The sequence below is a fragment of the Somniosus microcephalus genome, chromosome 8, assembly GCF_052327205.1.
Source record: "Somniosus microcephalus isolate GS21.2 chromosome 8, FLI_Smic_1.0, whole genome shotgun sequence".
Lineage (NCBI taxonomy): Eukaryota > Metazoa > Chordata > Chondrichthyes > Squaliformes > Somniosidae > Somniosus > Somniosus microcephalus.
In genome coordinates, this window is record NC_140994.1 from 38,022,544 (window position 1) to 38,039,649 (window position 17,106).

General features: G+C 44.7%; 1 protein-coding gene across 11 annotated transcripts in view; it reads left to right on the forward strand.

Annotated features, from left to right (window-relative positions):
• The window catches only part of LOC147113459 (uncharacterized), a 364,793-nt gene that overhangs the window by 336,741 nt on the left and 10,946 nt on the right, over window positions 1–17,106 (forward strand). For all 11 annotated transcript variants that reach the window (XM_085994578.1, XM_085994586.1, XM_085994588.1 and 8 more), the window contains one exon: window positions 12,036–12,196. In XM_085994578.1, coding sequence (XP_085850704.1) covers window positions 12,036–12,196 — 161 coding nt within the window. The remainder of the gene's footprint in view (window positions 1–12,035; window positions 12,197–17,106) is intronic.

Genomic DNA, 17,106 nt, shown 5'->3' on the forward strand with positions numbered 1-17,106 from the left:
CACTGGTGTGGTACATTGGAGCCAGTGTTCAACACCACCATCCCATTCCCTCCATTCTACATATAGCACTTCATACTATCATTGTTAAGTGTATTGTAAACCTACAATTTCCTAAATAAAGAATTAAATCAAATTTATGGAAGAACTTTTGAAGCCATAGCTCCATCAAATTTCCCTGGACAAAGCTGAAGGCTCTGAATCTCAAACTTACCCCTTAAACTCTATGGACAGCAAGTTACAAAATAAACAACTGTTTCACTTCTAATCCCTCCTTTTCTTTGTTAAATTTGTTCCCTCCAATAACCATTTCTGATTGCTCACCATACCTTAACATGCATTCTGTCCAGACACATGGAGGTGCATGGGAGCAACTTAGCTTTATTTTCCTGTCATTTTTCCTGCTTCCCTCATACCTCTATTCAGTGACCACCTTGGCAGTCTATTTTAATTAGAAAGGCCTTGCATTTTAATTCTGCTTTGGAGATTTAAATGTTGCGAATTCCAGACATGAATTCTATGGTGTTAAACAATTCAAAGCCTGGGACATTAAACAAAATCCATCTCGAACTCCACACACCTAAAGAAGTGGCCTCTGCCTGCTTCCACCCTCATGATTGGAGAGGAACTACCTCTATCCTCATAGAGCTTTCTTTTGCAGGATATAATTTTTAATTCCTGTGTAAAATTGTTGGGCGCATTTAATAGGGCACTACAAATATGACCTCTCCAGAATACGTGATGGTGGCTGAAACAAAACACAATATTTGAAAATAAATGTCAAGGAGGACTATGAACTCTTCATATTGTTGGTCATTGTTTGTTTGTCTGAGTAGATCTACTTGTCCAGGTTGCAAGCTTCAAATAGTGAAATGCTAGATACTTATTAATTGACTGAGTCATTCTCTTATTTTTTTGGAGTGGAGGAAGCTGTTTGCCTATCTATTCAGACCACTACTTCCTTTCTTAGTGTCTATTTTTAAAAGATATCCTTTTCTTGTGGAAAATGTGCTTGGAAACCTCTGGTGTTCTTCCCTTTCCTGTTTTCTTAATTCCCTTCTTCAGTTAACTGCCTAAGCAGTTCAGCTTAATGCACAATCCTTTCTCCAGTTTTCCCTCCTTTCGTTCTTTCTCTCTTATATCTTTTTCACCCTTTGAACAGTGCTGATATTTTTCTGCTTTTTTTTAAACTAATTTTCTCCAAATTATTTAAGGGAGAATTTTCCGGGGGTGGGGGGGTGCTGGGGTGAGGGGGGTGGGGGCGGGTGGGGGTTGTCAGTGGACGCAATCGGAGGTGGGCTGGGTGGGAAAGTGGATTTTTTTGATAGTGGGCCGGGACCCCGCTGTCAACCCGCCGCCACGCGCCTTTCCCAAATGTCAGGTCTGTCAGCGCTGAGCAGACCTGACACGCAGTGGCGGAAGAGGCAATTGAAAACATTAGTGGCTTATTTACAGCCACTTAACAATGCTTTTTTTCCCCAGCTTTTTGATTTTGACAGGTCACCCACCAGTTTCCCGCTGTGCCTAGACCTCGTCTGTGAAGCTGAGGCGGGAGTTCAGTGGCCATTGAATCAGGTGATGAGTTGACAGCTTCAAATGTCAAGTCAAAGCTCCCAGCTGATTGAGAAATATTCCCTTAGACACTAGCTTCTCTAAACTGCAATTCCACTACAGATTCACCATGCTGCAAGTCTTTACACAAGTCTCCATCCAGTCTGACCTCATTACCTCTCCCACCATTGACAGATCGCTTCTGTCATCTCTACTTCACCTGCCATCTATTCCATCAGCATTGGTGCCCTTTATACTCTTTCACCTTGGTCCTCAGAATCCAACCACAATCAGCCCCAACACCAGCAGCACCAGGCACACCAGCAGCACCAACAACAACACCAACCTTCTCCGCAATCAACTGATGCTGCACAGGACAGAGGGCATCAGCACCCGACTACATAGCTGCCCGGGATGTCAGGGATGGCCTCACCATGGCCAGATTTACTTCACTTGATGCTGTACACTCTGGCTGCCACATGATGCGCCAGGTTGGCACCACCCCACACCAACACCACAAAGCATTGCTACAATGCCCAAGCCATTCCTTTCACATTCATCAGCATTGCGGGGGGTATGGTTATATCTCACCATTCACTGCAACTCACTAAGCCACTTCCAAAGGTGTACACAAATCTGTCCAAGAACGCAAAGTGTTGAAAATAAAGGTTTCAATGTTTGACAGCATATTAATAGAAACTTCACACAAACATTGGCTAAAACACACAAGTGTCTACCCTTGTGTGTTGTTAGTTGGTATGATTGTACTAGGATGAGGGTGAGTGTGAGCGGTGGCTTGTGAGATGGGGAAGTGATAATGTAGATAGAGAGGGATGGGTGGAGGTGCAAGTTAAGTTGGTGTGAGTAAAGATGTGCTGGAGTAGGGTAGGGAAGGCAGAATGATGGGGATGTGAGGAGTGGCACAGGAGGATGAGGTTGAGTGTGGCTTTGCAGTAACGTTTCATGATCTACGAAGATCATTGAAAGGTTTGCACCACTGCACCCAGGTCCTCCTGATGACATCCCTGCTTGTGTCCTCCTGTGCAATGTGTAACCAGGCTGTGTTGATCTCCTGGGGAGGTCTCTTTCGCCCATTGGAAGGGAAGAGGACCTCCTTGCGTGCTGTGGAGTCATGGGAGCGCCTGGGTGCAACCTTTGTGCAGTGCCTTACCTGTCAGTGTTTGCAGCACCTCAATGCTGTAGAACACTGACAGCACAAATGTTAAAATAGATTTGCGCATGGTCCCTTTAAGGAAACCGGCTCATGACGCGTCATCAAATGACGTCATCAGACCCACTTCCTTTAATTGGCCAGGAAACGAGCTGCATGGGCTTAACAAGCCCAATCAAGGGAAAATCATTCTACACAGTGGGCTGGAGCCAGCAGTGAGGCCAGGACCCGCCACCGACGTCACCCGCCATGGACCTGCCGAAGTTGGTAAAATCCAGCCCATATTTAAATCCCACCTCTCCTGAAGACACCATCCCATTGCTGAGGTACGATTCCACAAACCCTGATGCCTCACCCAAATTACCAATTTTCATGTGTTCAATGGTGAGGGGTGTCACAGCTGAGACTGATCCTGTCCTAACCCAAAATAAACACATGTACAATTTCAACAATAGTCACTGGATAATAATCAGGAATGGGAACCCTAACCATTGAATATTGAAACATAAATGTATGCTTTGCTACCCAGATTCTTTATTTCTTTATCATTATATTATCCGTATTTCTCCTCTTCATTCCGTTCTATTCCCAGGCCTTGCTGTCAGGTTCAGGATTCCACAGGAAAAATGCATGCTTCATTCAGGGCCCAGGAATTGGAAACTACGTGGGGTTCCCTGCTAACCATTTTATTTTAATGTACATTGCTGAGTGCTGATCATGTTAATCTTCAAGGGTGTAAATTAAGTTCAGCTAAGTGTTTATTTTGAGTTTCATAGCCTGGTACTGCAAATTTTCTTTACAAGAGAGTTGGTTAATAAGATTGAAAAAAATACCATCCACATAATATTTCCAAATCACATCTGACACTGTAGACAGACTACCCATTGAGGGGATTGATTATAAACCAGAGGGGTTACCACAGCATGCATTTTGAATTGTGTTATTTTACGTAGGTCTTACAAAGACTTGTGATGTGGGTTTAGAAAACAATTGTAAAATCACGTACAGAGAACTAATATTACTGTAAAGTTACATTTTATTTTTAAATTTCTTGATTTATTTGGGGAGCAGACACTATAATAGTAGCTCATGTTTTAAACTTTGATTCAGGAGTCTATTAATGAAATAATTGCTGTTGTGCAGCCACCAGATGGCTTCATGCTGTATTGGGGACCTCAAGCTGCGTGCTGGGGTAGTTTATTTCTTTTGTATATTAGGTGGAATACTGACATGGTGCAGCTCGACGCAACTGTGATAAGAATGGATGTTTCATGAATTTGACCTTGGTGATTGCTGGAAGCATAAAAATTTTGATAAGTTGTAGTTTGGTGCCCTCGGACAAGTCACAGGTTTCCCATAATCTAATGGGGCTTTTAGAATACCCAATTGCTTCAAAATGTAGTTCTGTTAATTAAAAGGTTCAACAATTTAAATTGCAGGATGTTATGGCAGTGAGGTGGTGAACAGCCTTCTGTTTCTCCCTTTGCATGTAGCAATGTGGTTTTACTACAGGGTTAATCGCAATGATGCTTTGGAGCCAGGAAAGTCATTAGAAGTTATACACGTGGAATGTTTTGCTTTTGTTTTTAAGTATATTATTACTTACTCCAATGGGTCAGCTGGTTAAGGCAGCGAGTAGCTGAACCATACACGCAAAATGGGGGTAATACATTAGCATGGATAGAGGATTGGTTAACGGACAGAAAACAGAGAGTAGGGATAAACTGGTCATTATCAGGTTAGCAGGCTGTAACTAGTGGGGTGCCGCAAGAATCAGTGTTGGGGCCTCAGCTATTTACAATCTATATCAATGACTTAGATGAAGGGACCAAGTGCAATTGCAAGGAATGGTAGCATAGTGGTAATGTCACTGGGCGAGCATTCCAGAGGCCTGGACTAATAATCCGGAGACGTGAGTTCAAATCCCACCATGGCAGCTGGGGAATTTAAATTCAGTTCATTAAATAAATCTGGAATTAAGAAGCTAGTATCAGTAATGGTAATGGTACCATGAAACTATCGGATTGTCATAAAAACCCGTCTGGTTCATGAATGTCCTTTTAAGGAAGGAAATCTGCCGTCCTTACCTGGTCTGGCCGATATGTGACTCCAGTCCCACAGCAATGTGGTTGACTCTTAACTGCCCTCTGATAATGGCCTAGCAAGTCACTCAGTTGTAACAAACCGCTACGAAAAACAATAATACGAATGAAACCGGACAGACCACCCAGCATCGGCACCGGCTATGGACACAGCAACGACACACCCAGCCCAGTCGATCCTGCAAAGTCCTCAAACATCTGGGGACTTGTGCCAAAATTGGGAGAACTGTCCCACAGACTAGTCAAGCAACATGACATAGTCATAATCACAGAATCATACCTTTCAGCCAATGTCCCAAACTCCTCCATCACCATCCCTGGGTGTGTCCTGTTCCACAGGCAGGACAGATGCACCAGGGGTGGCGGCACAATGGTATACAGTCGGGAAGGAGTGGCCTTGGGAGTCCTCAACATTGACTCCGGACCCCATGAAGTCTCATGGCTTCAGGCCAAGCATGGGCAAGGATACCTCCTGCTGATTACCACCTACTGCCCTCCCTCAGCTGATGAATCAGCACTCCTCCATGTTGAACACCACTTGGAAGAAGCACTGAGAGTAGCAAGGGCACAGATGTACTCTGGGTGGGGGACTTCAATGTCCATCACCAAGAGTGGCTCGGTAGCACCACTACCAACTGAGCTGGCCAAGTCCTGAAGGACATAGCTGAGCCTGTGACAGGTGGTGAGAGAACCAACACGAGGGAAAAAATCTACTTGACATCGTCCTCACCAATCTACCTGTCGCAGATGCTTCTGTCCATGACAGTATTGGTAGCAGTGACCACCGCACAGTCATTGTGGAGACGAAGTCCCGTCTTCACACTGAGGACACCCTCCATCGTGTTGTGTGGCACTACCACCATGCTAAATGGGATAGATTCAGAACAGATCTAGCAGCTCAAAACTGGACATCCATGAGGCACTGTGGGCCATCAGCAGCAGCAGAATTGTATTCCACCACAATCTGTAACCTCATGGCCTGGCATATCCCACCAACCCTGGTTCAATAAGGAGTATAGAAAAAGCATGCCAGGAGCAGCACCAGGCATACCTAAATATGAGGTGCCAACCTGGGGAAGCTGCAAGACAGGATTACATGCATGCTAAAAAGTGGAAGCAGCATGCTATAGACAGGGCTAAGTGATCCCACAATCAACGGATCAGATCAAAGCTCTGCAATCCTGCCACATCCAGTCGTGAATGGTGGTCGACCATTAAACAACTAATGGGGGAGGAGGCTCCATGAATATCCCCATCCTCAATGATGGTAGAGCCCAGCACATGAGTGCAAAAGACAAGGCTGAAGCATTCGCAAACATCTTCAGCCAGAAGTGCCGAGTGAATGATCCATATCGGCCTACTCCACATCCTGGCTATCGTGCTGAAGACTTGTGCCCCAGAACTAGCTGTGCCTCTAGCCAAGTTGTTCCTGTACAGCTACAACACTGGCATCTATCCAACAATGTGGAAAACTGCCCAGGTATGTCCTGTCCACAAAAAGCAGGACAAATCCAATCCGGCCAATTACCGCCCCATCAGTCTACTCTCAATCATCAGCAAAGTGATGGAAGGTGTCATCAACAGTGCTATCAAGCGGCACTTACTCACCAATAACCTGCTCACTGATGCCCAGTTTGGGTTCCGCCAAGACCACTCGGCTCCCGACCTCATTGCAGCCTTGGTCCAAACATGGACAAAGGAGCTGAATTCCAGACGTGAGGTGAGAGTGACTGCCCTTGACATCAAGGCAGCATTTGACCGAGTGTGACATCAAGGAGCCCCTGTAAAACTGAAGTCAACAGGAATTGGGGGGAAAACTCCACTGGCTGGAGTCATACCGAGCACAAAGGAAGATGGTTGTGCTGGTTGGAGGTCAATCATCACAGCCCCAGGACATCGCTGCAGGAGTTCCTCAGAGCAGTGTCCTAGGCCCAACCATCTTCAGCTGCTTCATCAATGACCTTCCCTCCAACATAAGGTCAGAAATGGGGATGTTCACTGATGACTGCACAATGTTCAGTGCCATTCAGAACTCCTCAGATAATGAAGCAGTCCATGCCAGCATGCAGCAAGACCTGGACAATGTTCAGGCTTGGGCTGATAAGTGGCAGGTAACATTCGCGCCACAGAAGTGCCAGGCAATGACTATCTCCAACAAGAGGGAGTTCAACCACTGCCCCTTGACATTCAATGGCATTACCATCGCCGAATTCCCCACCATCAACATCCTGGGGGTCACCATTAACCAGAAACTTAACTGGACCAGCCACATAAATACTGTGGCAACAAGAGCAGGTCAGAGGCTAAGTATTCTGCGGCGAGTGTCTCACCTCCTGACTCCCGAAAACCTTTCCACCATCTACAAGGCACAAGTCAGGAGTGTGATGGAATACTCTCCACTTGCCTGGATCAGTGCAGCTCCAACAACGCTCAAGAAGCTCGACACCATCCAGGACAAAGCAGCCGCTTGATTGGCAACCCATCCACCACCTTAAACATTCACTCCCTCCACCACCGGCGTACCGTGGCTGCAGTGTGTACCATCTACAAGATGCACTGCAGCAACTCGCCAAAGCTTCTTTGGCAGCACCTCCCAAACCCACGACCTCTTCCAACTAGAAGGACAAGGGCAGCAGGTGCATGGGAACACCAACACCTCCAAGTTCCCCTCCAAGTCACACACCATCCTGACTTAGAAGTAAATCACCAATCCTTCATCGTCATTGAGTCAAAATCCTGGAACTCCCTACCTAACAGCACTGTGGGAGTACCTTCACCACATGGACTGCAGTGGTTCAAGAAGGTGGCTCACCACCACCTTCTCAAGGGCAATTAGGGATGGGCAATAAATGCTGGTCTTGCCAGCGACGCCCACATCCTATAAACGAATTTTTAAAAATGTATCCAAGTTTGCTGGCGATACAGTGCTAGGTAGGAATGTAAGCTGTGAGGAGTACACAAAAAGCCTGCAAAGGGATGTAGACAGGTTAAGTGAGTGGGCAATAAATGTGGCAGATGGAGTATAATGAGAGGTTATTCACTTTGGTAGGAAGAATAGAAAAACAGAATATTTTTTAAATGGTGAGAAACTATTAAATGTAGGTGTTCAGAGAGATTTAGATGTACTCGTACATCAAACTCACCATGGACTACTCCTCAGAATCAGTCTCATTCCTGGACACACGAATCTCCATCAAAGACGGACACCTCAGCACTTCACTTTACCGCAAGCCCACGGACAACCTCACGATGCTTCACTTCTCCAGCTTCCACCCTAACCATGTTAAAGAAGCCATCCCCTATGGACAAGCCCTGCGAATACACAGGATCTGCTCAGACGAGGAGGAACGCGATGGACACCTACAGACACTGAAAGACGCCCTTGTAAGAACGGGATATGACGCTCGACTCGTCGATCGACAGTTCCGACGGGCCACAGCGAAAAATCGCATAGACCTCCTCAGAAGACAAACACGGGACACAACCAACAGAGTACCCTTCGTCATCCAGTACTTCCCCGGAGCGGAGAAACTACGCCATGTTCTTCGCAGCCTTCAACATGTCATCGATGACGACGAACACCTCGCTAAGGCCATCCCCACGCCTCCACTACTCGCTTTCAAACAATCGCCTAACCTCAAACAGACCATCGTTCGCAGCAAATTACCCAGCTTTCAGGAGAACAGCGACCACGACACCACACAACCCTGCCACAGCAACCTCTGCAAGACATGCCAGATCATCAACACAGATACCATCATCACACGTGAGGACACCACCCACCAGGTACATGGTACATACTCATGTGACTCGGCCAACGTTGTCTACCTCATACGTTGCAGGAAAGGATGCCCCGGAGCATGGTACATCGGCGAGACCACGCAGACACTGCGACAACGGATGAACGGACACCACGCAACAATCACCAGGCAGGAGTGTTCCCTCCCAGTCGGGGAACACTTCAGCAGTCAAGGACATTCAGCCTCCGATCTTCGGGTAAGCATTCTCCAAGGTGGCCTTCGAGACACACGACAACGCAAAATCGTCGAGCAGAAACTGATAGCCAAGTTCCGCACCCATGAGGACGGCCTCAACCGAGATCTTGGGTTCATGTCATGCTACATGTAACCCCACCTGATGCAGGGTCATCCAGACTCGAGTCGACATTGGCTTGTTCTCTCTACACAGATGCGGCCGGACCTGCTGTGATTTCCAGCCAAAAAAAATGTTTTTTGTCTTTTTTTGTTTTTCATACAGACCCCAGCATCTGCAATATTTGACCCCTTGTGACCCCACCTCATTGTTCTTTGATGTAATGTTTCCCTGACTGACCTGTTTGGACACCATTCACACCTTTGACTGCTGTGATTATCTCTCTGCCGAGGTGTGATAAATGGCAGTTGGAAAGGTTACCTGTAAACATCTGACATGATTCTCTGACTATATAAGCTGTGTCTTTATGCATTTCTCCACTTCACCTGAAGAAGGAGCAGCGCTCCGAAAGCTTGTGATTTCAAATAAAGCTGTTGGACTATAACCTGGTGTTGTGTGACTTCTTACATTTATCTGAAAAAGGACATACATGCCTTAGATATGGTGGAACAAAGGTTCATTAGATTGATCCCTGGGATGAGAGGGTTGTCCTATGAGGAAAGATTGAGCAGATTGGGTCTATACTCTCTGGAGTTTAGAAGAATGAGAGGCATATAAGATTCTGAGGGGGATTGACAGGGAATCCGAGAGGTTGTTTCTCATGGCTGGAGAGTCTAGAACTAGAGGGCATAGTCTCAGGATTAGGGGTCAGTCATTTAGAACTGAGATGAGGAGGAATTTCTTAACAGAGGGTTGTGAATACTTGGAATTCTCTAACTCAGAGGGCTGTGGATGCTCAGTCGTTGAGTATATTCAAGACTGAGAGCGATAGATTTTTTGACTTTAGGAGAATCAAGGGATATGGGGATAGTGCAGAAAAGTGGAGTTGAGGTCGAAGATCAGCCATGATCTTTTTGAATGGCGGAGCAGCCGCGAAGGGCAGTATGGCCTACTCCTGCTCCTAGTTCTTACGTAGAAGGCCCTGTATTTGATCCCATCTTTGTTGAATTAGCTGATCTCAGCTGAGGATGCTGTAATAGGCCTTGGTGCCTCTGGGTTAAGGAAGAAAAGTCACCTCAGGTGTCCAATGCTGATTTATTTTCAGCAACTCATTTTATTGCAGCAGTCTGCTTTCAAGTTTTGACATACTCACTGCAGAGGTAAGCAAGGACAACTAAATTGCCATCTTTACACTGGGGGACGGGAGCCATCTTAATGGTTGATTTGGCTCACAGCTGCGAAAATAAAAGGATTATAATTCTTGTTCCACAAATTCTAGTTCAGCTAATTTAAATTAACACTACATTTCCACTTCTGCACAGACAGGACAGAGTTCCAGATAATGTCATTGTCTGAGAGAGATTCCACAGGCAGGAGTGAACAATGTGTGAGGCTTTTCTATGGGATGCTTCATGAACCTTTTTGATACAGAATGTAGAGTAGAAATTTTGGTTTTGGCAATAATGAATACTAGAAAGTCTTGTGATGTTGCTGTTGTCATCTTGTAGAGAGCTGATGGTCCAGCCACATCGTCCTGTTGCAGAGGATGGTCTCTGACATGCAATATGTCAACCTCATCATTGGGCTGTATGACTTTGGATTGCATTGACTTCAAGAACAAAATAAAGGATTTTCTCTGCAGCCTGTTGAACAGGTTTTCCAAATTCTGTCACTGGTCAGATGTAGGTTTTTTGAAAACATGAAAGTTTGACCAAGGTGTCCCACTCTACTGTCTACCTTCTAACTATCTTTATCTATTATTTACCTAAACATAGTTTGGAGTTGATTATCAAGAGGCTGAGTGTGTGCAATTGAAGAGAGCTTGTTGCCTTGTAGATTAGAAATGGTCTATCTTGATAAGAGCTGTTGACTTGGTCTCTTTCATGCTGAAGGTAACGACTCGTAATTTGCGATCAGTGGCGCAGCAAAGGCGCTCACCGCTGACCTCTAAGAAAGCTGCTCACAGAAGAGGTTTCTCGATGTGTAATTGATTGTAGCGCTGTGAATAGGGAATTCCTCTGGTGATGCTGCAGTGATGTTAACAAGCTGTCTAAGCAGCCAATCACATTGATGAAATCTCACAGACAGCAAACCAGGAAATAAAAAGCAGCTTTTATCCTCACTTTTTAAAAATGTTACAGAGAGCGAAATAAAGATTGAGACTTTTACATGGGGATAATGTAGAAGCTGAAATATCATGACATTTTTTTTAAATTGTAATTTTTATCATAATGGAGAAATTTGACATTCCACAAATATAAAAAAATTGTTTTTCAGGGCCAGAACGGTTGTTTAGCAGTCAATAGGCTGTTAAACCCCAGTTACACCTATTCCAAAAAGGCTGAACATTTAATGGGGTATTTAACAGCGATATTAGCACAAAAAGCTCAAGTTTTCATCAGTTCCACTGATTTCACTGATTATACTGATTGCTGGCTATGCAGTGAGGGAGCAGGGGGTGGGGTGGGTGGGGGGAGGGTGCGTGGGGTGGCGGTAGTACGGGGTCCACAGCGCAGCCTGTGTGGGAGCAGTGAATGACTGACTGCAACTTCAGGATTTCCGCGTTTAGATGTGCCTGCGCTAAATCCTGAAGTTACGGTCAGTTTCAGTGGGGTAATGACGGTGAACTCTGACAGTTCGTCGTCATTACCCACTGCAAAATCTGGGCTAACACATGATTTGTCTGCTTACTGTTTAATTCCCTGTCCATTTGCCTTTTGTGAGTTGGTTGATACTTGGTTTTCAACACATGCATTTTGCATTGTGCTTTAATGTGCTTGCTGTCCCTTATTTCAATACTCAACCTGCTGGGGATTGTACCATTACCATATTAAGTACATAACTAAATGTAATTTTTTGAGATATCTGGCATTCTATTAGAAATATGACTATATAAAGAACATTTTAGAAAAAATGCTCTGAAGAACATTTACATTTTTGTCTATAATATCCAGCATTCCAGTTTCATGCATCGGAATAGTAAAATGCACTTCTTCCGGAGCAAGGTGCAAAAAAAATCCTGTATATTTCTCACTCACAGTTATGTTACTGAAAATTTATGACGATGTAGTTTAGAATGTGGTCCTTAAAATAGCTTGTAATCAGAGTTTTGTTTTCTACAGAGGATGATCACAGAGAAAAGTCCATGTCCTACCACACAGTACAACAGCTAATAATAGAAAAGGACCAGGCCTTGTCTGATCTGAACTCTGTGGAGAAATCCCTAGCAGAACTCTTCAGGAGGTACGAGAAGATGAAGGAGGTGTTAGAGGGGTTCCGAAAGGTAGGTTCATTCAGAAAGTTATTTTCTAATCTAGTTCCTAAAAAGATAAAAACTATTTAAAATTCAATATCAAGGTGGCAATTGTTCCTATAACGGGAATTGCAATAATTTCAGCTGATGAATTTTAGTTGACATTTCAAAAAAGAATGAAGGAAACTTCAAGCTGCATAACCCCACAAACTAAGAATTTTAAAATGGAACTTTTTATTTCACCTTGCTTCCCATTGCACTTTGTTAGTCACACACACTAACGGTAGTATTTATCTTCAGGCCCGTGGCAGTGATTTGGATCGCCGGTGTAACAGCAGCATGTGATGCTATCACTATCCACATAGTTGATTGTTGCATGTGAAAGTAAACCAATCCGACAAACTTTAATTCACTATATCTCAAAACAAAAATCTAAGATTAGAGTGGTATACTGAGGGCTGCTGCACTTTAGCCTAAATCTCAGATAGTCAAGGAGGCTATTTCTACACACTGTAGAAACCTGTAGTGGAATTTCTTAGTTTGTAGAATTTGTAAGAAATCGCTTTTAACAGTTTATTTAATTCACCAACTTAATATCAATGGCCCGGATTTTGCAGTAGGAATAATGGTGAGGCTATCAGTGCTCACTGTTATTAAGGAGTAAATCGGACAGCAACTTCCAGCATCCGCACACGCAGTTAAAAGCGGAAATTATGAAGTTGCTGGCCGATTTCCCCTGCTCCTCCACAAGCTTCACTTTAACAGTATCTTGTCAAGAGACTCAGCATTCAAACACATGAAGGCGTGATGTTGCGGTATTTACCCACTAGATACCCACTAAACATGCTGTGATAAAAATGATAACATCCGGGAAGTTATGTCATCACTTCCTGTGAACTATGAACTATGAACTGTGTACATACCTCACTTCCTGTAAATGTCACTTCCTGTTGGACTGGTATAAATACTGGTCTGTTCAGTATTGTAAGAGGCTTCTACCAGAGGCATGGTAAAGACCTCTCTTGTATATAGTGTGTTTATAAGTTACTTAAAGCTTACTTTAAAGTTACTTGATGGTAAGTCTCCTTTTTCTTACATCAATTTAAGTAACTTAGTATTTACACTGACAAATACTAGACCTTCAGACAAACTCGGAAGTTAAGGATCCAGGGAACCACCCATCATGGAGAAAATCCTTAGACCTATTCGTCTGGACTTGGACCCGAATACACCAGCAGCTGGCAGGGTATGGAAGCATTGGTATCGTACTTTTGAGAATTTTCTGGATGAATGTAAAGTGGATGCTCCTGCTAAATTGAAGATACTTGTCAATTATGTGACCCCAAAAGTGTTCGAATATGTTGATGACTGGGATAGTTACGAAGAGGTGATTCGGGCACTTAAGAAACTGTATGCGAAGACCCCAAATGAGGTCTATGCTAGACATCTACTGGCCACAGCCCGACAAGGGCCAGGGGAATCAATTGACGAATTCCTGCAAGAACTTCGCAGGCTCAGCGTAGATTGTAACTTTCAGGCAGCCTCAGCTGAACTGTACCGCCAAGAAATGATTCGTGATGCTTTCATCTGCGGGATTGCGTCTCCATTTATACGCCAGCGTCTACTAGAAAGTAAAACACTTGAGCTACAAAAAGCTTTTGACCTAGCTTGTTCACTGGATTTGGCAAAGAGAAATGCAGACCTCTATCAGCTGCCCAGATCTCGATCTGCTGCTGTAGCTGCAACCAGACAATTCAAGCGGTCTCAGGTGAACCCTATCATGGGGGAATCTAATTCTGATAATTCTGATGAAGAAGAGGAGGACGACCCCACTTTAGCAGCCTCTTGGCAATCTAGGAAGGAATGCTTCTTTTGTGGAGATGCTTTTCACCCTAGGAAAACCTGCCCTGCTCGCAATGCAATCTGCAGTTATTGCGGGAAAAAAGGACACTTTGCTAAAGTTTGCCTATCAAGGGCCTCTACGAGGGCCAATCCAGCTAAGGCCTACCGAACTGCCCCAATTAGGGCCTATCAAGATGCTCCAGCTAGGACCTATCAAGCTTCCTCTCGAGCTCTCTCCCGAAGAAGCACACCGAGAGTTTTAGCCACTCTCTGTGCAACGACACCAATTACAGCTTGTGATAAAAATGATAACATCCGGGAAGTTATGTCATCACTTCCTGTGAACTATGAACTATGAACTATGAACTGTGTACATACCTCACTTCCTGTAAATGTCACTTCCTGTTGGACTGGTATAAATACTGGTCTGTTCAGTATTGTAAGTGGCTTCTACCAGAGGCATGGTAAAGACCTCTCTTGTATATAGTGTGTTTATAAGTTACTTAAAGCTTACTTTAAAGTTACTTGATGGTAAGTCTCCTTTTTCTTACATCAATTTAAGTAACTTAGTATTTACACTGACAAATACTAGACCTTCAGACAAACTCGGAAGTTAAGGATCCAGGGAACCACCCATCATGGAGAAAATCCTTAGACCTATTCGTCTGGACTTGGACCCGAATACACCAGCAGCTGGCAGGGTATGGAAGCATTGGTATCGTACTTTTGAGAATTTTCTGGATGAATGTAAAGTGGATGCTCCTGCTAAATTGAAGATACTTGTCAATTATGTGACCCCAAAAGTGTTCGAATATGTTGATGACTGGGATAGTTACGAAGAGGTGATTCGGGCACTTAAGAAACTGTATGCGAAGACCCCAAATGAGGTCTATGCTAGACATCTACTGGCCACAGCCCGACAAGGGCCAGGGGAATCAATTGACGAATTCCTGCAAGAACTTCGCAGGCTCAGCGTAGATTGTAACTTTCAGGCAGCCTCAGCTGAACTGTACCGCCAAGAAATGATTCGTGATGCTTTCATCTGCGGGATTGCCTCTCCATTTATACGCCAGCGTCTACTAGAAAGTAAAACACTTGAGCTACAAAAAGCTTTTGACCTAGCTTGTTCACTGGATTTGGCAAAGAGAAATGCAGACCTCTATCAGCTGCCCAGATCTCGATCTGCTGCTGTAGCTGCAACCAGACAATTCAAGCGGTCTCAGGTGAACCCTATCATGGGGGAATCTAATTCTGATAATTCTGATGAAGAAGAGGAGGACGACCCCACTTTAGCAGCCTCTTGGCAATCTAGGAAGGAATGCTTCTTTTGTGGAGATGCTTTTCACCCTAGGAAAACCTGCCCTGCTCGCAATGCAATCTGCAGTTATTGCGGGAAAAAAGGACACTTTGCTAAAGTTTGCCTATCCAGGGCCTCTACGAGGGCCAATCCAGCTAAGGCCTACCGAACTGCCCCAATTAGGGCCTATCAAGATGCTCCAGCTAGGACCTATCAAGCTTCCTCTCGAGCTCTCTCCCGAAGAAGCACACCGAGAGTTTTAGCCACTCTCTGTGCAACGACACCAATTACAGCTGCTTGCCCACAGAACCTGTCTCAGGCAGCCACAAAAATTTCAATTAAAGGGCATACCTTAGATGCCTTAATTGACTCAGGAAGTACTGATAGTTTCATTAAGGAACAGATTGTTGCGAAATTGAAACTACATGTCTTCCCATCGGACCAGGCAATTGCGATGGCCCAGTCATCACTTAATACCAGAATCTCCGGCTTTTGTGTTGTTGATATGACACTTCATGGTCGTATGTATCCCTCCACCCGACTTTCGGTGCTCAAAGACTTATGTAGTGATCTCCTCTTAGGGCTGGACTTCCAAAAACAGCATAAGAAACTCACCATTGAGTTTGGTGGATCCAAACCCGGACTTACTATTTCTAATATACCATCTAAATTACCATTTTGTGCATTATCAGCAGCTTCACTTAATGAACCCTCATTATTTGCCAGTATTCCGCCTCAATGCCAACCGATAATAACGAAATCGCGGCGCTTTAATCAGGAAGACCAATCTTTTATTGCGGCTGAAATCTCTCGACTTCTAGCAGAGGATATCATTGAACCATGTTCGTCGCCCTGGCGGGCTCAAGTCGTCATTGTCAAGAACCCTCTAAAACCTCACAAACAGCGACTATGCATCGATTATTCGCAAACCATCAATCAATATACCGACTTGGACGCCTACCCATTGCCACGCATTGATGATATGGTTAATAAACTGGCCGAATACAAAGTGTTCTCAACTTACGATTTAAAAAGTGCCTATCATCAGTTACCCTTGAAGGTCTCAGATAAGCAGTACACAGCCTTTGAGGCTAATGGACGGCTGTACCAATTTCGTCGCCTCCCATTCGGGGTTACTAATGGAGTGGCTGTCTTTCAACGGGCAATGGATGGCCTGGTTAAGCAGGAAAACCTAAGGGACACTTTTCCCTATCTTGATAACATTACCATTGCAGGTCACGATCAACAGGAACACGACTCCAACCTCCAAAAATTTCGGGATTCCCTCCATCGCCGTAATTTGACCCTGAATGAATCCAAATCTGTTGAGTCGCAACCGACCATCAACATCCTTGGCTACTGCGTAGGCAATGGTATCATTAAGCCAGACCCAGAAAGACTTCGCCCGCTCCAAGAGCTCCCGTCACCTAAGAATCCGGCTTCTTTACGTCGGGCTCTCGGTCTGTTTGCATACTACGCTAAATGGATTCCTCATTTTTCGGACGAAATCCAACCCTTGCTGCATGCTAGATCATTTCCACTGGGAACAGCGGCTGTTGCAGCCTTTAACCTTCTCAAAAAACAGTTGGAGAAAGCGGCTCTTCACTCCATTGATGAGAATCTCCCTTTCGTGGTTGAATGTGATGCCTCGGAGGTGGCGATCTCGGCTACTCTGAATCAGGAAGGTCGTCCTGTAGCATTTATGTCCAGGACCTTACAAGGTGCCGAGCTACATTATCCTCCGGTTGAGAAAGAAGCCACAGCCATCATAGAGGCAGTACGGAAGTGGAACCATTTTCTA